The sequence below is a fragment of the Belonocnema kinseyi genome, chromosome 6 (genome assembly GCF_010883055.1).
Source record: "Belonocnema kinseyi isolate 2016_QV_RU_SX_M_011 chromosome 6, B_treatae_v1, whole genome shotgun sequence".
Taxonomy (NCBI): domain Eukaryota; kingdom Metazoa; phylum Arthropoda; class Insecta; order Hymenoptera; family Cynipidae; genus Belonocnema; species Belonocnema kinseyi.
Genome location: NC_046662.1, coordinates 59,205,963 through 59,231,558, shown reverse-complemented (window position 1 = coordinate 59,231,558; position 25,596 = coordinate 59,205,963). Strand labels below are relative to the sequence as shown.

Here is a 25,596-nt window from a genome sequence, read left to right as displayed (position 1 = left end):
AGCATCAAAAAGGACGAATTTTCTATCCAAAAAGACAAATTTTCAACAAAACAGTTGATTATTCGAAAAAATATGTTTTTTCAAGGAAGTAGTTTTAATTTTTGAACAAATAAATTAGTATTTTCAAGCAAAAAGATTAATTATCGATCCAAAAAGACAAATATTCTACTTTACAGTTTAATTTTCGATCAAAAAAGTCAAATTTTTAATCAAGAGGGATGGATTTTCTATCTAAAAGGACGAAATTAAACCAAAAAAAAACAATTGAATCTTTTACCAAAAAAAAAAAGATTATTCAAGAAAATTAGTTTAATTAATTTGACCAAAAACAGTCACATTTTCAACCAAATAGATGATTTTTTCAGGAGAAAGTTGAATTTTCAATAAATCAGTTTATTTTCAACCAATATAGATAATTTTTTATTTAAAAATATGCCACTTCTATCAAAAAAGTTGAATTTTCAATCAAAGAGGAGGAATTTTCAACAAAACAGTTGAATTTTCGACAAAAACAGATGATTTTTTTGACAAAATAGTACAAATTTTATCAAATAATTAAATTTTTACCAAAATAGTTGCACCATCAAAAAGGACGAATTTTCTGTCCAAAAAGACAAATTTTCATTTAAAAAAACTTAAATATTCGAAAAAAGATGATTTTTCAAGAAAGTAGTTTTAATTTTCGAACAAAATAGATTAATATTTTTAAACAAAAAGACAAATGTTCAACAATAAAGTTTAATGTTTAATAAAAACAAAAATATTATTCAACAAAATTAGTTCGATTATGAAAAAGAATATATGATTTGTTTGATCAACAAGTTGAGTTCTTTACAAAATAATGAAATTTTCAAGAAAATAGTTTATTTAAATTTGGGAATTTAACTAAATTTCATTTAATTTTTTAATTTATCTCAATTTTATTTAAATTTAAGGTTTAGATTAAACATTTTTTTTTAATTTCGCTACAATTCTAAAGTACGAAAAGAATTTGCTTTTAAATTTATTTATTCGTTATCTCGAAAATTTCTCTTTTCAAATCAACCGTAAGAGAAATTAATCAATTTCAAAATAATAATTAAAATAGAATATTTTTATGCTCTCTGTAATTTGAATATAATCAGGTAATTCAGTGTTCACAACATTTTTGGCCTACAAAACCAGCCGACTTCTAGTTGACAAACTTCTAGTTGACAAACACCATCTCGGTTTTTTTATTTTATGATTTTATTTTCTGAATTGCTATGGATTTTGGGTGTTTTTAATTTCACGAAAATAAATTTGCGTTTGCAAAAGTTTATGTTTAATAAAAATATAACTTTTATAAGAAAAATTTAGAAGGAAAATTGCCAGTCGATAGGTCGCGTTAGCTGCTCTAGTCAAAGTTCCGCGAAAATTCAATTTAAATCAATGAAAAAATTGCGTTTTCATACAAATTAGTAATAAAAATTGATATATTAAATTCAATTTTAAAAACTTCCAATTCTTAAGATGTCAACCAATAAACAGATACATTTTTAATCATATAGATGAATTTTCAACAAAAGGATTAATTTTATCCAATAACATAATTTTTCTATTAAAAAGGCCAATTTATCAATAAAAAAAGAACATTTCAATCTTGAAACAAAATGTTAATTCAATCAAAAGATGAAAATTCATCAAAATGGTTTAACATTCTGCTACGAACGATTTCTCAGTAATAAAAGAAAAAAAAGTTTCCAAATTATTAAATTTTCCGACAAAAAGAAACGAATCTTCAACAAAACAATTGAATTTTCAACTGAAAAATATGAATTTTGAACACGAAAATATGAATTATTGATACAAAAGATACTATTTAACCAAATAGTCGAATTGTCTACAAAATAGTTGATTCATTTTTAAAGTTAATTCCATTTCATTGAAAAATTAACTATTATGTTTATAGTTGAAATTGCATTTTTTTTTTGTTAAAAAGTCATTCTTTTTTATTTTGATAGTTTACCTTTTTTGTTGAAAATTCGTCTTTTTGAATTGAAACTGGAAGCGTTTTGGTAACTATTTTTTTGAAAATTCGTATGTTCAGTTTGAAAATTCAATAATTAAGTTGCATTTTTTTAAAAACAATTTTCGTTAAATTTTCATCATTATGGTTGAAAATTTATCTATTTGCTTGCAAAATGAAATATTTTAATTTTTTCTTTTTGGTTTATTACTAATTTTTCTGATTCAAAATTTAACTTTGCATTTTTGTTGAAGAATTATCTTTACTAATTGAAAATTCCCGTATTTGTTTGAATAATTTGATCATTTAAACAATTTTGAACATGAACTTTTTTGTTGACAGTTCATTTTTTCGGGTTGAAAATTTTAATGTTTTGTAGAACATTTTTCTATTTGGCTTGAAAATTCAACACGTTTCGTGCAATGTTTTTTATCTTTCGTGACTGAATAATCTTTTATGGTTGAAAATGTTTAAAAATGGTTTTCACTTCTTTGTTGAAAATTCGTCTTTGTTACTAGAAAATGTATCTCCTTAGCATAAATGCTAACTTTTTTGGTTAAAATTGTAAATGTTTTTTTTTTCTTCAAAATTAATCTTTTTTTAACTGAGGGTTCAAATATTTTGTTTAAAATTCGTCTTTTTTGGTTGAACTAAAATATTTTTTATTCAAAATCAAAAAATTGTTGAAAAATCAACTACGGAATTTTTCATTGAAAATTCATCTTTTTTGTTTTTTGGTAAAAAATTCTGATTATAAAGTTTCAAAATAATTACTTGTTACTTTTAAACAAACCTTTTACATGAAGTACGTTTACATTCTTTAATTTACCTTTAAATGATATTTTTCCCTTTTGTCCCCTTTACCTTAAAAAAAAGCTAATTTCAAAACCCATCGCTAGCGAATGAAAAAATACTTTAATTATAATTCCTAAATGATGTTTTTTCGCTTCTTAACCACTTCTAAAAGAAACTCAATCATTAAACTATTTTCAGTTTTCGGGAATCAGACATGTTAAAACGATTTCAACTTGCAACCGTGAAATGTTAATGGTAAAAAAAACCTTGCCGCAAAATAGATGAATTTTCTATCCAAAAAGATGAATTATTAATAAATCTGTTGAATTTGCACCTAAAAAGGATTTTTTAAATCTAAATTTAAGTCGAATTTTCTCTAAAATACTTCATTTTTCAACCAAATAATAAAATTTTTGAGTTAAAAAAGATGAACTTCCATCCATAACTGTAATAGTTGACTTTAATAGTGAATAGTTTAACTTTTATTATTAATTTAGATTTTTTTAAAATTTTGCATTTATCCAATTTGAATTTTGGCGGTATTTTGACTAAAGCAGCTAGTGCTACTCAGTGGCTGGCTTCTGTTTGACCTATGATAGCCCTTTTTTGCCCACAGAGTGCTTTCACACATTTTTAAATTTACATTCAAATTCAAAAAACAAAAAGAAAGAAAGAAGACATTTCCCCCCTTTTTTGAGCTTTAACCCATTTATCGTAAAAAAATGTTTAAATTCATCTCTAGCTGATAAAAATATAATTAATAATAAAAATAATATTCATAAGTTTTAAGAAATTTTTCGATTCTCATAAATTGTATGCAAAGATAAATACATTAGAGTCCTTTACAACTTCTTTTCTGAAGTTAAGTTTCCTATTAATTATAACTCCCAAAGAAGTTAAATGTAAAATTGAAACTTAATTTTGTTTATTCAATAGTATAAAATAATTAATTAAAAAGTGACAAAATATTGATCGGAAATGTCGATTTTTCAAACGAAACAAGTGGCGCTCCCATATCGTGTGACGTCAGACGCTTTCAAAGCTAAAAAAGATACATGTTTCATTTTGATAAAAACAATAAATGTAGTTAATTCTAATTATTTAGTCATTCTCATTTATTTAAAAGTATATTTTTCATGCATCAAGTCCATAAAAAAACCTTTTTTAAAAGCGTTTCAAAAAGAGAATAATTTCTTCTAAAAACCACCATAAGAAACGTAAAAGATAAGTTTACACCTGATAATTTCTCTGAGTAAGTGAGCAATCTACAGTGGTTAATCGTTAATTAAGAACACAAGTAAAAGAAAAATAGATGATTTTAATTTTACATAAGTATAACACGCATAGTGTCTTCATTATTAATTAAATTACATTAATTATTTTACATTTTTTCATTTTTTAAATAAAAGCATGAAACGCTAGCTTGTTTAGAAAATATTAGATATATAATGTTGTGACGTCAGCTAGCAAGATGTTTGCACGCCGAGTGCTAAAACGATAATATATTTCGCAGGGTATTAAACTTAATTTCTTTAGTAACTTTGACGAAAATGTTTATTACCATAAGTGTATTTGGATATTGTTTTATATTTTTAAAAAGCCATTTAATTATATAATACAATTCTTACATTTTTTTGTCGATTTTATTATCTAATTGAATAGCTTTTGGAAACGAAAAAATAATGTCCAAATACATTTATGTTAAAAAAGAATTATTTTCTAAGTTATTAAAAAAATGAAGTTTTCTTTGGTAAAAGTTTGGCCCTCGGCACGCAATCATCTTGGATTTGCCCCTTCCCACTCAACCGTCCAAGTTCTGCGAAAATTCAAATTTAATATATGAAAAGTATTTTTTTACTTCATTTTTTCGTGTATAGTTCTGCTTTTCACAAAAATAACATTACTGTTTACTGAAAGAGCATTTCCATAGTATGTACATGTTTTCAAGAGCTTTTGATTTTTTAAATTGAAAACTAAGAACAACTATATTTCAAAATTAAAAAACAAATGTTTTAGCGAAAAATCGTCTTTTTTGTTTATTCAACTGTTTTTGAATAAAATTGTACCGGTTCAAGTTTCTTCTCTTTGATTGAAAATTGTTCTTTTATTTTATTTTTTTATTTTTTATTTAAAATTGATCTTTTCATTTAAAAAATTGCATTATTTGTTAAAAATTTGTCCTTTTTGGTTGAATTCAACTGATTTTAATTCAAAATATTTTTTTATTCAAATATTAACTATTATATTTTCATTTGTTTGTTGACGATTCATTTCTTTGGTTTAAAATAAACAATTTTGATGAAAACCAGTTTTTTTCATTAAAAATTGATTAACTGAAAATTTAATTTGTCCGTTTTTTTATAAAAACTAATTTTTTCTGTGTAAAAGTTTTTGAAAATTAGTTTTTGTTTATTAAGAACTATTTAATGTCATAATAAAATGATAGTATAATTATTATTCATGACGAAGATAATACACAAAAGAGTCAAAATGTCGAATAATTAGGTATTTTCACTTCAACCACCAGCTGGCTTAACTTCGTTGAGGGTCGAGGACAAAACAATGAAAGAAATACATGGAACAAACCTTTAATTCTGTAATATCTTTGTAAGGGATAATAATTATTATAAATTTATTATTTGATTACATAGTTCTTAAAAAATAAAAACTATTTTTCAAATATACTTATATAGACAAAATTAGTTTTTACAAAGATATTACCAAAATAGGGCAAAAATGGACGGAATTCCATGCATTTGGTCCATTGTTTTCCCCTCAGCACTCAAGGAAGTGTGAAAATACCTAATTAACAGCATGTGACGTCACATCTAGTGGGGGGCAGGGCGCGACAAATTACAAATTTGAAAAAAAGCATATATTTTCTTTTTCAAAGAAAAAATCGAAAAAAGATATTTTTTAATTATACTCGTACTATTAGTGATCCTGGAGTGAATATTCTCATATCCAAAAATATAAAAATTAGCGAACGACCCTATTTTTAAACCCGTTTTCAAAATCGGGGAATCAGAAATGTAGAAATTTCACAATGTAACGCGCGTTCTGAGTGGCCGTATCTCCGCTCTGCGGACCAATAGGAATGCTCGTTTAATAACCTCTGAGAGGATGTTGCTCACGAAATCAAGATGGCATCCGAAACTAGTGCGAGTGCCGTGTCAAATGAGCGATGCGATGTAAATAGTGGAATTCACAGTGCGTATGAGCCAATTCGGGAAGACGTAACGAGGACTGAGTCCTGTGACGTAACGCGCGCGAGCATCATTGTGGAAAAGAGGAAAAGTCGGTGCAATTCCGAGCCACGCTCGGTCAAGACCAACGGGACGCCCACAGTTTTCACCAAGGCGTCATCGTCACTAAACTTGACGAAAAACTTGGAACAAATCTCCTGTGGTGATGCGGACAGAGACACCGGGGAAGCGCACGTTGTCAAGTCGAGTTTGCATCTCTTGCCTCTGGAATTGCGCGGCATGTCCCTCCACAGCGACACCAAAGACGCAAACAAAACAGCCAGTCTTCCTCAAGAGCCCGAGGGTAATTTCTATACATTTTGTCCCCCTTCCTTTATACCATTGCACGTTTTTGACAAACACTCGATTTTTCGGCTTTTTGGTCCAGCTTTTCAAGTGGTAGATCATGCTGGAGATTGCGACTAAAGTTCTTGGAGACTGAGAAAAAAGAGGGAAGTTGGAAGGGTAGGGGTACTTTTTTTTATGACATTTGCGATTTTTGTCGATTTGGTCGGTTTTTCATGACTTTTTAGGTAAGGAATTGTTGTTGTTTGTGATGTTTTGATGGAAAACAGATGCGAGACTGGCACGCGGCCTCGATGAGAAAAAACGTTTTCAGCTTTTTTTATTGTAATGAAATTTTCACGTGGGATTGCTATTTTCATAGTTTTAATGTAATTCTCTAGCACAGTTTTAATGCAAAATTTTATTGCAGAGTATAAGAATGGTAATAGTTTTGGTGGTAATAAAATTGTTAATATTTTTAATAAGGTCAATTAAAAGTATCATCGAATGACAAAACAGTTTTTGAGTTTCGAACCTTTATAGAACTGAAAATTTCATTATCTTGGGAACATTATTTCATTCTATACCCATTGTCATTTAAAAACAGTGTTGTAAACTTTTTTTTTAATTACATTTTTATATGAATAATATCTCTTTGTTTATGGTACACAGTGTCTAGTCGTCACTTTTTTCAGCGTGGTTGCAGGTCTAGGTTAACCTGGAAATCGGGCAATTTTTTTGGTCAGGAAAAGTCAGAGGTTTAAAAAAAATTATGGCAAAAGTTAGAGAATTTCTGTTGAAAGTACTTTAAGATCTTTAAGTGGTTGTCAAGATTAATCAGGGATACACAGTACCCATTTATGATTTTTCTAGAAATATCCAAGGAATTTTCAAGAGATTTACAAATTTGAAAACAATTTCTAAGGATTTGAAATATTTCAAAAGGTTTAAAAAAATTTCAGAGGTTTTAAAGAATTTTGGAAGATATTAAACGAAATTTTAAGATTTTTTAAAAGTTTCAAGGGATATCAACGCATTTGCAATATTTTAGGAAATTTTATAATGTTCCCAAAAAATGTGAACATATTTCAATAATTTGAAGGGATTAAAAAAATTTTTAACGGTGTATAATATTTTAAGAGGATTTTAAAAACATTCAAGAACTTTAAAAAGCTTCAAGAGTTTGAAATATTTTAAGGGATTTGAAAAGGTTCAAGGCAATTTTCAAAAAATTTACAAATTTTAAAAGAATTTCTAAGGATTTAAAATTTTAAAGAATTAAAGAAATTTCCCGGTGTGTTTGAAGAATTTACTAGAATTTGAAAAGATATTGAACAATTTTATTTTAACTATTTTGAAATACCTTAAAATTGAGGGAATTTCCTAAGATTTCGGAGGATTTTTTTTAGGTTTTATAACATTCTTAATCACTCCAAGGAATCTTCAAGAACTTTAAAAGAATTGGAAATATTTTAAAAAATTTTACAAGATTCCCAAAAAATGTTAATAAATTTCAATAATTTGAAATACGTGAAAGTACAGTTTGAATATCCAAGGTATTTCGAAGAGATTAAAAAAGTTTCAAGGGTTTGAAATGTTTAAGGGAATTTGAAAAGATCCCAATCCAATGTTTAAAAAGTTTCTAAGGAATTTGGCATATTTCAAAGGATTTGAACTCTTTATTTGCTTGAAGTTCCGAACGTTCAAATAAACGAAATTTTTACTGATAGCTTTGTAAACTAGAAACAGCACTGAAATATTGAATTATAACAAATAAAAAAATAAACTTCGAATTAATTATTTCAATTGCAGTTGAAATAATATTTTTTGATAAAAAAAAAAATCTGCGAAAAAATGTTTCCTTCATTTGAATGTTCTGATCTTCAGATAAAAGAAATAGTTGAGGAAATTTCAAATGTTTCGCAACAAATTTTAATAGGTCGAAGGGATTTGAAAAAAAATTCGGGGAATTTGAAATTATTTAAGTTATTTTAAAAGATTCGCAAGGCATCTCGAAATATTTGCAATATTTTATGGAATTTTAAAAGATTCCAGGAAATCTTTAACAGATTTTAATAATTTGAATGGATTTCAAAAAAATTCAGAAGGATTTAAAATATAGTAGGGCCTTCTAAAATATTCAAAGGAATTTTCAAGATATTAAAAAAGTTTCAAGGGACTTATATTTGAGGGAATTTTAAGATATTCCAATTAATTGGATTCTGAGGTATTTCATCAAATTCTTTTGAATTCCCTTAAATTTTGCTAAAATCCAAAGATTTTTTCATATTTTTGAATTTTATCGTATTCTTCTGATTTACCTTAAATTGCCTCTATATTCAAGATTGCAAGTATTTCAAAGATTTTAAAACTTTCAAAAAATTTCAAATACTTTGAAGATTTTAAAACCGTATTTCTAAAATTGCAAATGATTTTACACAGATTAAAAATATTTTTATAATTTCAAGTGAATACACAATATTTCACAAAGATTTCAAATATTTTAATAAAATTTAAACAGGTTTAACAAAGATTTGAAGTACTTGCTGAGATTTTAACAAATTCATAAAGATTTCAAGGATTTCAGAGAGGACTTACTTTCGAAAAAAATAAAGAATTATGTTTATTTATGGTTCTGCTTTCTTTAAAAATTGTTGGAAAATAAAAAATGAAATGGCTTTCTGGAAAAATGAGGGAATGGGGAAGGGTAGGAGTACTTTGTATGACATTTAAGATTTTTTTAATTTGATCGATTTTTCACGACTTTTTAGATAAGGAATTGTTGTTGTTTGGGATGTTTTTTATGGAAAACAGATGTGAGACTAGCACACGGCCTCGATGTGATAAAACGCTTGCAGCTTTTTTATCTCAATGAAATTTTCACATGGATTTGTTATTTCCGTGGTTTTAAAGGGATTCTGTGGGTTAGTTTAAAATATTTTCTTTTAGGATACAAGAATGTTAACAGGTTTTAATGCAATAATATTGTTAATATTTTTAATAAGGTCAATTGGAACTATCAGTGGATAATAAAACGGATTTGCAGTTTAGACATTTTAATTTTCTTAGATAACACTATTAGAATAATTTGAAGGTTTTCAAAGAATGCAGTTGATTTTTCTGAACTCACCTCAATTTTTTATCAATTTTATTGAATTCTTGTCATTTCCCTTAATATTCATCTACATTCACTGCAATTTTACTGAAATCAATGAGATTTTTTGAATTTTTTACATTTTATTTTTATTCTTTTGAATTTAATTTTACTGGTTCTAAAGGCGTATTAATATAATTATTTTGAATTTTGTTTTTTGACGCATTTTTTTTTTAACCATGACACTATTTTACTACTAGTATTTAGAAAACAATGACACTGAAATCACTATTTCCTCAAAATTTTCTACTAATGCCACAATTTCTTTACTTTTGATTGAAAAATATGTTTTAACTTATTCCGTAATTGGCTACAATAATATATCCGCTATTTTAACTAATGACAACATCGCAAAAATTAAAAGTAAAACAGTAATGGTCACTGATATTAATAATTTAAAACGAAATACATCCATTTTTAACCTAATAGTGGATTTTTCAACCAAGTTTAATTTTCTGCAAATTTTTTTTCGTTTCTAATACTTTTAAAGTAGTTGAATTTTTTAACTAAAACATCAATGGAGAAGTTAAGTTTTCATTTAAGAAACTTCACTTTGACTGGGAAAAACGAATTTTCTATAAAAAAAAAGTTTAATTTTGTACCAAATGGTTCAATTTTCTACTATATTATTTGTCGTTTTAAGCAAAAAATATGAGTTTTCTACAAAATAGTTAGATTTTCAACCTGAAAATGTCAATTTAAAACAAAAAAAGTTCAATTTTCATTTAAGCAAAATTAATTTTAAACTAAAAACACAAAGAACAAGTTTCTACTAAATTATGCAACTTCAACAAACAAAAAATAAACTTTTGAAGAAAATAGTTCAACTTTTTACCAAGGTGTTTAGTTTTCCAACTAAAGAGATGCCTTTTTAACGAAAAATTTAATACTTGAATTTAGTTAACAACAAATTTTCAACAAATTACTTAACTATAATAGGTTGATTTTTAACCAGATAGTTGCATTTTTTACCCAATAAAACAACGAATTTTCAATAACATATATAAATTGTCAACTAAACAGTTGCATTTTATACTACAAATTGATATTCTACCAAAAAAAGACGAATTTTCAACTGAATAGTTAAATTTGATACCAAATTCTTGAATTTTGTCTTTTTTTTCTTCTTAAATTCAGTTTAAAAATTAGTTTTTGAAAAATCCAAGACGTTTTTGAAACGTTTTTCTTCAAAAAATACTTGTTCGAAAGTGCGTCCACTTACGAATAATTAAAAAGAATAGACCTTAATATCATTACAATCACCAAATTTATGAAAATTTAAGAAAAAAGGACCAAAATTTTCAATTTTGAATATCTTCTAAGTTTGATGGTATTTTCAAAAATTATTTTAGGGTTTTTTTTTAACCCCCAAGATAGCGGATACTAGAATTTTCATAAAAATTATTAATTACGTATTTTCTACACAGATAGTTAATTTTCAACCGAAAAATATAAATTTCTAACAAGGCAGTTGCGTTTTTAATAAAAAAATGTGAAATTTCTTCGGGAAGAGATAAGTTTGGAAACCAAAAAGATGAATGTTCAACACAATTGAATTTTATATCCAGAAGTATGGCTTTTTAACAGATTTATTGAATTTCCTAGAAAATAATTAAATTTTGAACCAAAAAAAGATGAACTCTTTTAATAGTAGACTTTTTAACCAAAAAGAATGAACATTCTATCGAAAATCGTTAGATTATATTATTAGGTTTTATTAATTCAGATCACATTTAATTTAAAAAAATTTCTCTCAGATATATCTAATAATAATTTAAGGAGACGACTCTATCTTTCAGTTTAAAAAAAGCGTAATATTGTCTTTGTTGTCTAGACTGTTTGAGGCAAATTTAGGCATGGCATTCACATCTTAATATTCTTGATAGATAAGATAGGCAAGTTTATTCTCCATGCACACTTATGTAGGTTTTTACTTATTTACATTTTGTTGAAGTATAATAGAGTACAAACATGAAATTCTTGAAACATAGATTATGAAAATGGCGGGAATATATTTTGAACCTTTTTGTTTGTTTTGAGGTGATTTTAACACAGATGAACATTTAATCGTTTCAGGCAACCAGTTTTAGAATAGCGGTTAAACTTGATTGCACACTGGCCATAATACATTTTTTTTATTTAAAAAAAATGTCTTGAAGAGTAGAGTATTTTTTCTAATCAAAATTTAAATTTTAAAAAAGTTTCCTTTATTTAAACCTTCCTAGTCTCGATTACAATGGATTTATTTGAAAAGGTATCATATAAATGAAAACTGCACATTTTTAACAACTTTTGTCAAATATATTTAATATAAATCGATACAAAAATTCTATTGTTAAATGTATATTTTTCAGAAATCAACATTTATTTTTAATAACAATCTCTGTTAAAAGCTTTCCATTTTTCTAGACTTGAATGAACATAATGTTCTTATCAGCCATATTTATTCAACAGAGTAGCAATTAAAAACTCCCATTTCCTCGATTTCGAACGTAATGTGTAGAGGGAAGAGTTCGAGTAAAACTCGAGTTTTATTCAAAGATTATTTTTAAGGTTATAAAACGACTATTCTCACTAAAGAGAGTCGTAAAGAAAAAAATCGAGTATTTAAAAAATGTGCTACATGAATTTTAAACACTAATCAATAATTGAGAAACAAGTAATTTTTTTTTTTATTTTAGAAAAAGACAAAACATGCGCCGAAGCTGTGTGTACCAGTGTCTGTCCACCAGAAGAAAATATTACATATTCTGCGAATGTAAGTATGGAGATATATATCTTTTATATAATACTTGTGTAATATATTTACGGGGTGTCTACTCTACCTGGAAAACCTGGTACACCTGAAATTGTCCGGGAATTCTTATGTACCTGGATACACCCGGCCCACGGCTTTTTTTTTTAAGTTACGAAATTTTTTCGAGAGCATGCTTTTTGCAATATAAAATTCAACAACCAAGATTCTTTATTTGTAAAATTAGCTTTATGCCACTGTAATTCTATTCTATTGAAAATTCGTTATTTTTTTTTTGTAAATTAATCATTTTGGTTGAAAATTTAACTATTCTATTTTTAATTGAAAGTTGATTCCTTTTAGTCGAACATTCTTTTTTTTTACCTGAAAATTCAACAGTTTGTTTGTAATTTTGTCTCTCTCTGGAATGAAAATCCTTTTTTAGTTTAAAATTCAAATCATGTTGAAAAATCCTATTTTTTGTTGAATTCATCATTTTGATGAAAAATTCCTCCCTTTGGTTAAAAAATAAGCTACTTTGTCGAAAATTCCTTTTTTCTTTGGCTGCAATTTTTTCTGCCGAAAATTTAACTACTTAAGTTTGAAATTTTAATTAGTATGTTGAAATTTTTTTTATTGAAAATTATTTTTTTTAACTAAAAATTTAATCATTCCAGTTGAATATTTTATCAGCTTAGTTAAAAATTCACGTCTAGTTAATCATTAATTTCTTTTAAATACAAATTTAATCATTCAGTTTTGTTTAAAAAATATCTTTTTTAGTTGAAAGCTCATCTTTTTGGTTGAAGATTCATAATTTTAATTAAAAATTCATTTCTTTGGTTGAAAAATAAGCTATTTTATGCAGAATTCGTTTTTTTCTGTGACTAAAAATAAATTTGCTATATTGAAAATTGAACTATTCCAGTTGAAACATTAACTAGTGACTACAAATTTAACTATTATCCTTTATACCTGAATATTCGTTTATTTTGATGGAAATTAATCTTCTTGATTGAAAACTTATCTTTTTGATTGAATATTCATCATTTTAATTAAAAATTCATTACTTTGGTTGCAAAGTTCAACTATTGCAGTTAAAGTTTCATCATTTCAGTTTGAAAAAATTCGTTAGTTTGGTTAAAGATTGATATTTTTCAGTTCAAAATTCAATTATATGATGTAAAATTTGTCTTTTTTAGTCGAAAATTCATATATTTTGTTGAAAAACCGTATCTGTTCTGGTTGAAAATAATTCTTTATGTTTGAAAATTAATCTTCTATTTTGAAAATTCATCTTTTCAGTTCAAAATTTAGGAATTCAGTTAAATATTAATAATTTTATCTGAGCATCTACCTTTTTGGTTTCAAAATCATCTATTCTAGTTGAAGATTTATCGTTTTAGTTGAAAATTCATTACTTTGGTTTAAAATTGGTTTGTCTTTTTAATGGAAAATTAATTTTTGAACTGACAATCAAACTATTCCTTTTTTGTTTAAAAACTGATCTTTTCTAGTTCAAAATTCAACTGTTTGTTTGAAAATTGTTCTGTTCTAGTTAAAAATTAATGTATTTTGTTGATAATTTGTCTTTTTTTATAGAAAATTATTTTTGCCCCCTTCCCGTTCAGAAGTTCTCTCTTTTCTCCTATCTTCACCCTTGTCTTTGTTTCCACACATATCAATTTTATCCTTTTTATTAAACATTTGTCTAGTGCTCTCTCTTTCTAGTTAAATATTCATCATTTGAGTTGAAAATTATTTTTTTTTTTAAATAAAACTACTTAGTTGAATGTTAAACTTCAATTCAACTATTTGGTTGAGATTTGATGTATTTTTTGTTGAAAATTCGTATTTTTTGGTAAAAAGTTAATGTTTTTTATTGAAAATTCAACTATTTGGTTAAAAATTCATCAATTGTGTTAAAACGTAATATATATTTTTTAATCTGGAACCCATATTACTTCTACCTAAAAATGCACTGCATTTTATGTATAAGGTGATAAAATAAAAACGGGTTTAAATTATTATACAAATTCATAGACTTTAGAGACAAATTCAAGAAATAATCAATTATTCAGGGTGACCGTTGGACCCGAAAACCGGGGGAAAAAACCAAGAGTTTTATGATTCCAGGAATTTTACATATTTTTAGGGAAAAAAACGGTCAAACTTTAATTTCCATCGTTTCTTAAAGCGTACATTTCAATTTAAAGAATTTTAAACTGCAGTTAAAATTCGTTTAAAATTGAAAATTGACAATTGTGAATAAAAAGTAATGATAAACGTAGTGTCTACGTGTGCTGGAAAAATCTGGGCATTCGTACAAAATTTTCGGTGCAAAAAGTTCACGGCCTAATTTTAAAACCAAATATAGATTTTAGCAGATATCGAATAAAAAATTTAGAAGCTTTTTAAGAATTTTGTAAAGCTTCAGAAGAATAAAGCACATTTTCTAGGGAAATTAAAAAAAAAGTAATTTTGAAAAATTGATTCTAAGAGAATATTTAAAAAGATTTACAAAATTATCAAAAATTAATGTGGAACATTTAAAGAAATTCTTTGATTTTTCAGGATTAAAAAAAAAAATTAGGAAAAATTCGAATCATTTTAAAAGATGGTAAGAAGTTCTGAAAAAAATTAAAAAATAATTTAAAATTTGAAAAAATGTAAAACAACATGTAAATGTTTTAAGATTTTGAAATAACATTTTCAGCATTTTGAGGGTTTTTAAAATACTTAAAATAAAAATGAGTCAAGTTTTAATTTAAGAAGTTTTCAAATTACAACAAAATGTATTTGTTCACTTTTTAATGTTTCTAGCTTAAAATTGCTTAAAGTGATATAATTAAAATTTTTTAAAATTAATTAATTGATCCTTAAATTTAGAGCATTAAAAATGATAACGCGGATTTGTACTTTTGGTACTTTATCTGAATCTTTGAACTCTATAATTTATAAAAGGTTAAAAAATTTTATTTGGCAGCTTAACTACATTTAATTTAAAATTGTTTAGTTGACAAATTTTAGTAACTTCCATTTTATACGTGTAATTTATTGAGCATCTCAGTTTTTATTACTTCAAATGGAAAAAATTTTGGCTTTAAAGTTTGATTTTTTAATTTTCATTGATCGTCAAAAATCTTCGAGAACCGGGAAACAAACTGGATTAAAAAAAAATTAAAATGGTCTCCCTGTCATTTTTTATTATAATTTAATTACTTAAGTTACTGTATTCCTAGAAACTAAAGAAACATTGTTTATAATAAACTTGTGAAACTGTATACACATTTCAAGTGGATTGTTTTAAAAAATTCGAAATTTTTTAATTACTCCGTGCTAAGAAAAAATATTAGTAAAATAATATCTAAAGTTTCGTCAAATTTTTCTCATTTTGTGAAAGAAAGTACTGAAAACCTGCTTGTTTCAATATTTTGATCGAGATAAAATTTGTAAGTACATTTTTAAGCTTGAATTATTACATTCTAAAAAGAAACTAAAAACTAATTTTACATTGAATTACATTTTAAAATCTGCACTTTCCAAATCTGAGGCTCAGGATATGCTGCCAATTTGCATTTTTTTAACTTCGGTTTTTAAATAGCAAGTAAGAGTGTAAGTTATCAATGAAAGCACTGCTTTTCTTCTCTTTAAAAGGTTGACTTTTTCGTAATTCTGTATAAAATAAGCCCAGGGTCAAGCCAATTTGTCTAGTTTTTAAGTAGCTATTGCAAAAATAGTGTAAATCTGAATGTTTTCTTAAATTTTCAATAACTTCCGAAATAATCAACATTTTTTCATGTTCTTGGGCTCATTTTGAAACTTTTTTCACCGTATCACAACAGCTCACGAGTATAAATCATAAACATTTTTATATTAAAAAACTATTTTAAAAAAATATTTAAACAAAATTTCTTACCAAAATAATATTGCAATTTTTCCAACTTTTTTGTTACAACTTCAAGTTCTTGCAACTCACAAAAAAAATTTTTATGATTTATAATAATAATCTGTTGTGATACAATGAAAAAATAGCTTTAAAATGAGCGAAAGAACATTTAAAAATGTTGATTATTTCGGAAGTTATTGAAAATTTACACTATTTTTGCAATATCTACTTAAAAACTAGACAAATTGGCTTCACTCTGGGTTTATTTTATACAGAATTTCGAAAAAAATCAACCTTTTAAAGAGAAATTTTTTTTAGCTCTGGTATAATTAAAATTAAGAGTATTTATTCAACCATAAAAAAGAGGTGGCCTAAATCTTTTGCACGGCAGTGTATTTAGTAATACAGAAATATTTCAGGGTATTTTGAAAGATTTCGAGGCATTTTTAATAGATTTAAATAATCTGAAGGGATTTTTAATATTTTAGGGTTTTTTAAAGAAATTTCTAAGGAATACTCAAGAGCTTTTAAAAGTTTCGAGGGATTTCAAAACGTTTTTTAAAAATGTATTATTTTAAAGGAATTTTAAAGCGCTTAAAATATTTTAGGAGATATATTTTTCTAGACTTTTTTAATATATGAGGCGATTTGACAGATTTTAAGATATTTTAAAAAATTCCAAGGGATTTGATAAGGTTGCCGAAGATTTCAATAATTCTAAGGGTTTTTTATAGCTCTCAAGATATTTTAATTAGTTTCTCAGGATTTTTGAAAATATCATCATAGAATTTCATGCGATTGTAGAATATTTTAGTGGATTTTAAAGAATTTAATCAAGAGAAGTGAGGTATTTCGTAGGATTTCAAACATTTCGAGAGAATAAATTTTTTTTTTGCAATTCATAATTTTCCCTGAATTCTTCTAAATTCACAAAAATTCTACTCAATTCAATTAATTTTTTCATATTTTCAAATTGTATTCTATTCACTCAAATGTGTTTTCAATTCATTTTTATTTTTTTTTATGAATCTTCTTTTCCTTTACATTCCTCTAAATATACTCATACTTTACTGAAATAAATGGATTTATAAAAATTGTTTCCAATTCATTTGTGTTCCTTTGAATTTAACGGAATTCGCTTGGATTTTTTTAATTTACATGATTTCTTCTAAATCCATTCAATTCTATTTCATTCAGTGAATTAAAAAAATTTAAGTTTTTATTTAATTCGTCCTGAATTATTCGTAACCTCACCTTAAATTCTTAAGCATTTCATCAAATTCTTTTTGAATTGTCTTAATTTATTTGAAGCTCATTTTAATCTTATTGAATTCAATTAAGTTTATCATATTTTTAAAGGTTTTCTTTTAATTCAACTTGAATTTTCGATTTATTTCAATTCTTTTGAATTTAACTTAAATTATTTTATAGTCATTAGTTACTTTTCGGGTTCGAAATTAGTATGGTGTATAAGATTTGAAGAGTATTGAATTTATTTTTAACCGCCACAATTCCTTTATATTCTTCGGAATTTTCTCGACTTTTGGTAATTTACTTGAATTCTTCTAAATTCACTGAACCCTATTCAATTCAATCAATTTTTTCAATTCTAAGGCAGTTCATCAAATTCTTTCGAATGCCCTTGAATTTTTTCGAAGCTCGTTTTAAACTTACTGAATTCAATTTTTTGATATTTTTAAATTGTTATCAATTTGATTTATTTTTATCTACCTTAGATTTTTATGAATTGTATCGAATTTTTCTTGTTTATCTTGCATTCCTCTGAATTCATTTTAGATTTGCGGAAATCAGTGACATTTTTTTTATTTTTAAATTATGTTTCCAATTTATTTGGATTATTTCGAATTGAACTTAAATTGTTTTAACATCTTATGAATTTATCCTAAATTTGTTACCCTTAAAGCTCGAAAAAAGTACCCTATGACCGTGACAAACATACCCGTCGGTCTCTATATTTTATCCTATAGGGTGTGGGGAGGCCTGTAATTTGATGGATTTAAAAAAATTATATTTTAATGTTTAAGGCTCATACCAAGTACGACAATGCCGAAACTGCGTATCCACAAGACAAACTTGCGTCCTATTCAATCCACGTACGTATAGCAACGTTTCACTTAAAAATGCTACAAATAAAGTAACAAAACATAGAAATTATGTAAACAAACAATAATATTATAGTCATTGTTGATACTAGCTGCTTGGGTTCCTATCTCGATTCTAAAATTATCATACTGCAAAATGTATCGGTTAAAGTCTAACCTACTTTTCAGAAAAATAATGATAATAATGTATATTATAAAAAACAAAAAAAAACATTTAAAATAAATTATGCATGTTTTAGAAATGTTTTATTTTAAAGGTGACCTTCATTTTTTTACAGGCTGATACAACATGTAGCGAAATGACATGCGAAAATAAAAAACGTTCATTTCCCGTAAGAATCGAGGAATGTGGAAACGTTTCGAGTAAAACGCCACAGCTTGCTGATAGTCCACAAAGCAGTGGCAAAGCTTTGAGTAGTCCTAAAAGTCCCGATTATCCTCCCAGGGTCACAAACGACCTTGCTGGTACTTTCATCCCATCAAATTCTTCATCAGTACCACCTGACAAAATTGAAATGGACACTGCAAAGCTCTCGGTTGCAGAGATAAACCATGAAATGGAGAATTTCTCCTCTCCTCCCGTTGAGAAAACTCCTTGTCCTCCAATGAAAACAGACGACTTGCCGAAAGACGTGAAAATGGATGTTGATTCCATCGAGGGTGTTGAAATCAAAATCGAGAATAGAGAAAGCATCATGACAGAATGTTTGAAAGAATCTCTTGAGAAAATTCAAGTGAAGGTCGAACCAAGCGAGTGTAAATTGCCTGATGTGGATGCTGCCCTGGTTAAAACTGAACCGAAAGAAAAGCCAGATGCCGATCAAAATGTGCCGAGCAAATCTCACTCTTCATCCTCCTCGAAGGACAAAAAGAGGGAACACGGCAGACATCATTGCACTCGTTGCTACAAGCGTAGTAAAATCAAACGAGCAAATGTTGGAATACAGTGCAAGCGAGACAGAAATTCTCTCTCACTGAATAGCAAGCTCCTTCCACCAACTCCTCCAAAGACGAGTGGCGACAATATGAGGCTAAATTTACAAACAAAAATGTGCAAAACTCTGGAGAAACAGGCGCTAAAGCACGAATCACTCCAGGGTTTAAAGTACAAGGATTTCATTCATATAGAGACTTATCCAAACGGTGGCGCCACTGTTGTGCACATGTATCAGGATGAAATTGACGTGTTGACGAATGAACAAGTTGAGGAATTGGCACAGGAATATTTTCAGATTGTATTTGGAGAAGATGCGAATGGGAATGCGTATCATGTTATGGGAATTGTTCATAATGCGGCTGCCTACTTGCCGGATCTTCTCGATCACATGGCTATGAATTACCCAAATTTGACGGTGAAGAATGGCGTATTGGGGCGAAACAGCGACATTGAGACGACGACGATGCTACAGTATAAGGAACAAGTTTGCAAGACTTTCAGTAATGGCACTGTTCGGTACGGTCCTCTGCATCAAATCAGTCTTGTTGGAACTGTTCATGAGGAAGTTGGAGGATATTTTCCTGATCTTATGCAAAGACTGGAGGAAAATGTCTTTTTGAGATTGGTAAGTATTTTATTTGTTTGAGTAAAATGGTAAAAATGTTGATAAAATGTACATCAGGGGCCGCACTTGAATAGGGTTGTTTCCAAAGTCAGATGTCGTTTTTCCAATAAATAGATCTTATAGTATATAAAATTCTAATGATAAAAACGCCCATAAAAGATTTTTTATATATGGTTTACTATTTTTAATTTAATTTTGATATTGGAAATAAATATGGTTACGATTGTTTTGTGAAGTTTAACACAATGATTAAGCGCTAAAAACAAATCTTCATAAAAAACAAATGGTTTTAGATAGAATTTCAATCTTTTAGAGTGAAAAAAAAACACATTTTTCTTCACAAATGTTTTTTAAGAAACAAACAAAAAAAAAACAATTATTTTGCTATTTCATTTTAGTTTCAATCCATTGTAAGCTTAAAGAACTTTAATTACTGTATGTAGCAACAAATCTTGTTCAGGTTATGAAAAGAATACGAATAATAGACGTTTGGAATTTAAATACGAATTCTAACCTAACTTATAGATCAGATATTTAAATAATAAAAATGTTATGTATAAATTATTAAAAAAATTACTTTGAGTTCATGGTTGCTTCAAAGTAAGTCCATTTAAGTTTATAATCTTTTGAAAATCACAGTAAATAATAAAATAATTGTTTTTTTGTGTGTAGAATTTCATGAATTTCCATTGTATCATTTCTAATTACAAATCGTTTAAAATTGAACAATCTCATTTTAAGCTGAAGAATCTCGAATCTGAATTGGCAACAACTTCTAAAGATTATCCGTTTAGTTATAAGTTTTATTATTTGTTTGAAAATGTAATAATTTTCTTAAAAATACATCCATTTTGGTTACCAATTGTTTACAGTTCTTATTTTGGTAATTTAGTGTTAGAAAGTGAACTGGAATCTTTGGGAATTTTTCTTAAATAAAACTAACTTTTCGGTTAAAAATTCAAATCTTTTTTTGTTGAAAGTTTGTCTTTTTTATTTAAAAATTCACATGCTTTGGCAAAAATGTAATCTTTATTGGATAAAAATTCAACTGTTTAAAATTTCAACAATTTTGTTAAAAAGTCATATTTTTTTGTTGAAAATTCTACTGTATAAATATTATATTTGGGTGTTGAAAAAAGAACTGAAATATTTTCTGGATGAAAATTCAATTATTTGACAAAATTCGTTTTTTGTTTTTATTTAATTAAAAATCCATCTGTTTTAAGAAAAATGTAATCTTTTTTGGATACAAATTCAACTTTTTGGTAGAGAATTCAACTGTTTTGTCAAAAATTCATTCCTTTTGGTCGAAGAAAGAAGTTTATTTTTCCATTAAAAAAAAATCAATTTTTGATCTTGCAGAATCAACTGGAATCTTTTTTAGATAAAGGCTCAACTTTTTGTTTTTGTAATTAAAAATTGTTCTGCTTCAAGAGAAATTTCACTTTTTTTTTTGATGAAAATGCAACTATATAATAGAGAATTCAAAAATTTAGTTAAAAATTCATTCTTTTTGTTTCAAAATTCGTCTTCTTTGATGGAAAATCAATTTTTTTTTCAAGAAACTTATTTCTTTTTTAAAATTTCATATTTTGATCGTTCTTAATTTGCAGGATTTTCTAAAAATCGTAGGAAAAATTCGATTCATTTGAACAAATATTTAGAAGTTTGGAAAAAATTTCAAACATAATTTGAAATTTGAAAAATGTAAAACAATTTTGAAACTTTTCAAGGGTGTTTAAACTATTCAAGATGAAAATAATTTAAGAAGTGTTTAGTTAAACAAAAATTTAATTTGTTAATTTTTAATGTTTCTAGCTTAAAATTGTTTAAAATAATATAATTTTGAAAAATTTTAGAGTTCATTGATTGAGTATTTAATTTATAGAGCTTTAGAAATTATAATGTAGATATACATTTTTATTATTGAATCTGAATCTTTTAACTCTATATAAGTTTTAAAAGTACTTCTATTTTATATATTTTTATTTTTATTGAACATTTGAGTATACAATTTTTGATTTAAAAAACATTTAAGTTCAATTTTAATAGTTTAAAACTAAAAAGTTCCATTTTGAGTGCTTTAATGGGTGCTTTCAAAAAAGATATTTATTTGAACAGTTGAAAAGTAAATTTAATGATAAAATGATGAATCAGATGACGCGCGCTGTCGAAAGTTATAAGCCATCTATAAAGAAAAAAAGTATGAAATAATAAAAAAATCTTTATGTCACTTCATATGATATACTTACGTTAGAAAGTAAACAAAAATCAATAAAATTTCAACAATAAAAGGTTTCCTCCAAAATTACTTTTTCACTCACTAAGTGCACACTGGGTGCTTAATACCCCACGATTTTTTTACCTCCAATTTCAGCAGCTGCTGATAGTAGACTGACGCTTGACGGAGTATGCTAAAAGACTTTACTTACAGTTAGTGTCTCCAACTAAAGCTAGATGGCAAGACTTACTCATTTTTTCGAATTAAGAATGGTTTATAAGAGTTTGAAAATTTCTTGGGATCTTTGGCACCCACAAAAAAAGTATTTTTTTATTACACTCCAGAATAATTTCGTAAAAATATGTGTATTAATTAGTATGTACATTTGTTCAAACAATAAATGCTTAAAATTCTCTTAAATGCTTTATAAGTGCTCTGTTCAAGTGTAAATTCTGAGCATATTCTAGATAGCATTTGCTCAAAATATATTCTTGGACAATTAAAAACTTTAGTGGGATGGGGCATTGCGGTAATTTCGAAATTGGAAGCTTACAAAAAATCCTTAGTTTCTTATATTTGAAGACTAACAATTAACCTTTAATTGCAGACAATGCCGTGGGGCCCGTTGTCGGCCGTAAAAATGGAGAGTCCCCAGGAGTCAAATGACGGTCCCATACTCTGGGTCAGACCTGGTGAACAACTAGTGCCGACTGCCGACATAAACAAAAGTCCCTGCAAGCGACGCCGAACCGGTATAAACGAACTCCGTAATCTCCAATATCTGCCTAGAATAAGCGAGGCCCGTGAATACATGTTTGAGGATCGAACTCGTGCTCACGCCGATCATGTCGGTCATGGTCTCGACCGAATGACAACAGCCGCAGTTGGCGTCCTGAAAGCCGTCCATGGCGGTCGTTCATGCGAGTACAATCGAATCACAAAAGACGTCGTGGCCTTTTACGCCGGTGACTTTCCCGAACTCGTTGAAAAATTGCAGCTCGATCTGCACGAGCCGCCAATCTCGCAGTGCGTCCAGTGGATCGAGGACGCAAAACTCAATCAATTGCGAAGGCAGGGCATCCGCTATGCCCGAATTAATTTATACGACAACGACATTTATTTCTTGCCGCGCAACATCATACACCAGTTCCGTACTGTCTCGGCCGTCTCGAGTGTCGCCTGGCATGTCAGATTAAAACAGTATTACCCGGAGACGGCCTACAATGCGACCATCAAACACACGCGACCTTTGGGCGAATCGTCGCACTTGCTTTATAAGGAAAAGAAGCATCACGAGGTCGAGGTGGCCGACGAGCAGAAGGAAAATGCTGATCGGCAGAGATTGGATCGCCGAGTCAGTGGCGACACGCTCGAGGAGAAGAAGGCAAAGGAGCGTGCTGCGGAGTATCAGGGAAACTTGAAGAAGTCGGATCATCAGCATGGTAAGCGCAAGGATCGAGTTCGAGCGAGGCGCACTTCCTCCTCGCGCCCATCCAAGGAAATTAGCAATAATGGCGAAGTCGCGCATTCGACCCTGGAATCGGAGAAACAGACGATTGAAAGGACCAAGAGTTTGGAGAAGAGCGCGACGACGCGGCGAGAAAAGAAGCCGGAAGATCGACATCGGAAAAGTAGCAGCAGCAGCAAATCGTCGAGTCATCATCGATCTGATGAGAGGAAGAAGCACGACGAGTCGAGAAAGTCGGAACATCGTCAGAAATCCTCGAGTCAAACTCCGAAGAAAGTAGTCGAGCACTCGGCTAGTAATTTTGACTCTAGCATTTCGAAAAGCGAATACAAAATTGAGTCGACTACCACCGCAAAGCCCGAGACTGTGTTAAGGGTCACTACTCTCGAATTGCCGGCGCCAATTCCCCAGATTGTCGAAATTTCCATCGATCGTGAGATGATTTCGGCGAGGCAAGCTGCCGGTAAAACGTATGCGACCGCGGTTGTGGATAAAGCTCTCGAAGTTGCGATTTACAAGTCGAAAACTGATGTGGATGAGGTTTGTCAGTCGCTGAGAAGTGGAGTGGCTGCAGCCTCCAAGGAAATGTTGGAGAGGATTAGAAAGGAGAGTTTTGAAATTGCCGAGAGGATGTGCGGAGATGATAAAGTCAAAATTGAGAAATCGTATCGATTGTTGGAAGCCGAGACTGTCGCGGCTTTCACCTCGAAGATGGAGTGTGCCACTGAAAATGCGGTGAAAGCTCTGATTGAGATGGCAGAGGAGGAGATGAAGGAGGCGTTTAAAAATGAAAAATCTTGTGAGGAATCTCCCTCGCCCTCAACCGATGTTTCCGAAAAGAGTAAGAATTTTACGAACGTCACTACACCACCGATTTCTTCACCTCTCGGCACTTCCTCGGCGTCGATTTCTTCCTCGAACGAGAGTGAAAGGCGCAACAGTGCCGAGGATAAAACTGAATCTCCGGGCAGGCAAGTGAATTGTGAGGGTGGTGAGAGGAAGCACGTGAAAAAGGAAAAAGAGGAGAGGGATCGAAAGCAAATGGTGAAAAGGGATCGTGAGAGGAGTGAGAGAAAGCGAGATAAGGATCGTGAGAGGAGTAAACATCACAAGAGACACGAAAAATCGAAATCATCAGAGTCCAAGGATAAGAGTGAGAGGTCAAAACATGAGGATCGAAAGGAGGAGAAGAGAGTGGAGAAGCATAGAGAATCGGGACATCAATCGAAGGAGAAAAGCTCAAAGAAACAGAAGAGTGAGCATCCGGATAATTCGAAATCCTCTCACAATAGTTTGGCTCATAAGAGGAAAACGACGAGTTCGAGTTCGAGTCCAGATCAGCCGGAAGTGAAGAGGCTTTGCATGGAGGAGAAAATTTCTGGGGCGCAAACTTCTGAGGAAAGTAATCAGCTGACGAGTACGTGAATCGACGCGATGACTTGGAGGAGGTTAGCCGAATTTTTAAGGATGGGTCGATTGAAAGTACGTTTCGAGATTATGAAGGAAATAGGGGATCGGTGCAGCTAATGTTTAAGGAAAAGGAAAAAATGTGTCTCGCGAATCAGGGTTACTATCGAGTTTCGAAAAATTACATTTTTCGGGAAATTTTAATTGGTGATTAGGGTGGCGAATAATTGACCGTAGGAAAAATTCAAGTTTTTATTATTTAAATATATTTTTTTGAATTCAGAAAAGTGATTTCTACTTATCTACAGTCATTAGGGCATATAAGTTTGTTTATTAGGTTACGGATTAATTTACTAGTTTAAAAATTCAACTACTTGGTTAAAAGTGAAAGTCATTTATTAAAAATTAATTTTTTATGGTAGATTCATCATTTTATTTGAATATTCATCTCTGGTAGACAATGTTAACTACTTTGTTGAAAATCATTTTTTATCTAAACATCTTTAATTATTCCAGGAGAAAATTGATCTATTTTGCTGAAAATACGGTTTTTTTTAAATTATATTTTTAAGAGAAAACTGAACTATTCTATTTTTGCTTGAAAATTTATTTTCTCCCTCTTTTTTCAATTTGTAGTTTCGTCTCTAATGAGCCGAAAAGTTAGGTAGTTTGAAAGTGTTTTTTAATTGTAAATCTTTTTCGTGTTTTTTTTATCTTAAATTAAAA

The 25,596-nt window shown here is 28.6% G+C and overlaps 1 protein-coding gene across 2 annotated transcripts; it reads left to right on the top strand.

Moving 5' to 3' along the window:
- The first annotated feature begins 5,925 nt into the window (after positions 1-5,925).
- Positions 5,926-25,003, top strand: LOC117174834. Of its 2 annotated transcripts, XM_033364215.1 has the most exons (5): positions 5,926-6,331; positions 12,148-12,224; positions 18,135-18,203; positions 18,491-19,774; positions 22,603-25,003. In XM_033364215.1, the coding sequence occupies exons 1-5, from the start codon at positions 5,926-5,928 to the stop codon at positions 24,886-24,888; spliced, it is 4,122 nt and encodes a 1,373-aa protein (XP_033220106.1). In that variant the 3' UTR covers positions 24,889-25,003. The 2 variants fall into 2 exon arrangements, with proteins under 2 accessions (XP_033220106.1, XP_033220107.1); XM_033364216.1 differs by lacking the exon at positions 18,135-18,203.
- Positions 25,004-25,596: the final 593 nt, after the last annotated feature.

Bases quoted from the DNA above. Each gene is read 5' to 3' on its own strand.
- LOC117174834 (XM_033364215.1), top strand. From the start codon at position 5,926: ATGGCATCCGAAACTAGTGCGAGTGCCGTGTCAAATGAGCGATGCGAT. The intron at 6,332-12,147 runs GTAATTTCTATA...TTTTTATTTTAG, and splicing joins TCTTCCTCAAGAGCCCGAGG to AAAAAGACAAAACATGCGCC. The intron at 12,225-18,134 runs GTAAGTATGGAG...TTAATGTTTAAG, and splicing joins ATATTACATATTCTGCGAAT to GCTCATACCAAGTACGACAA.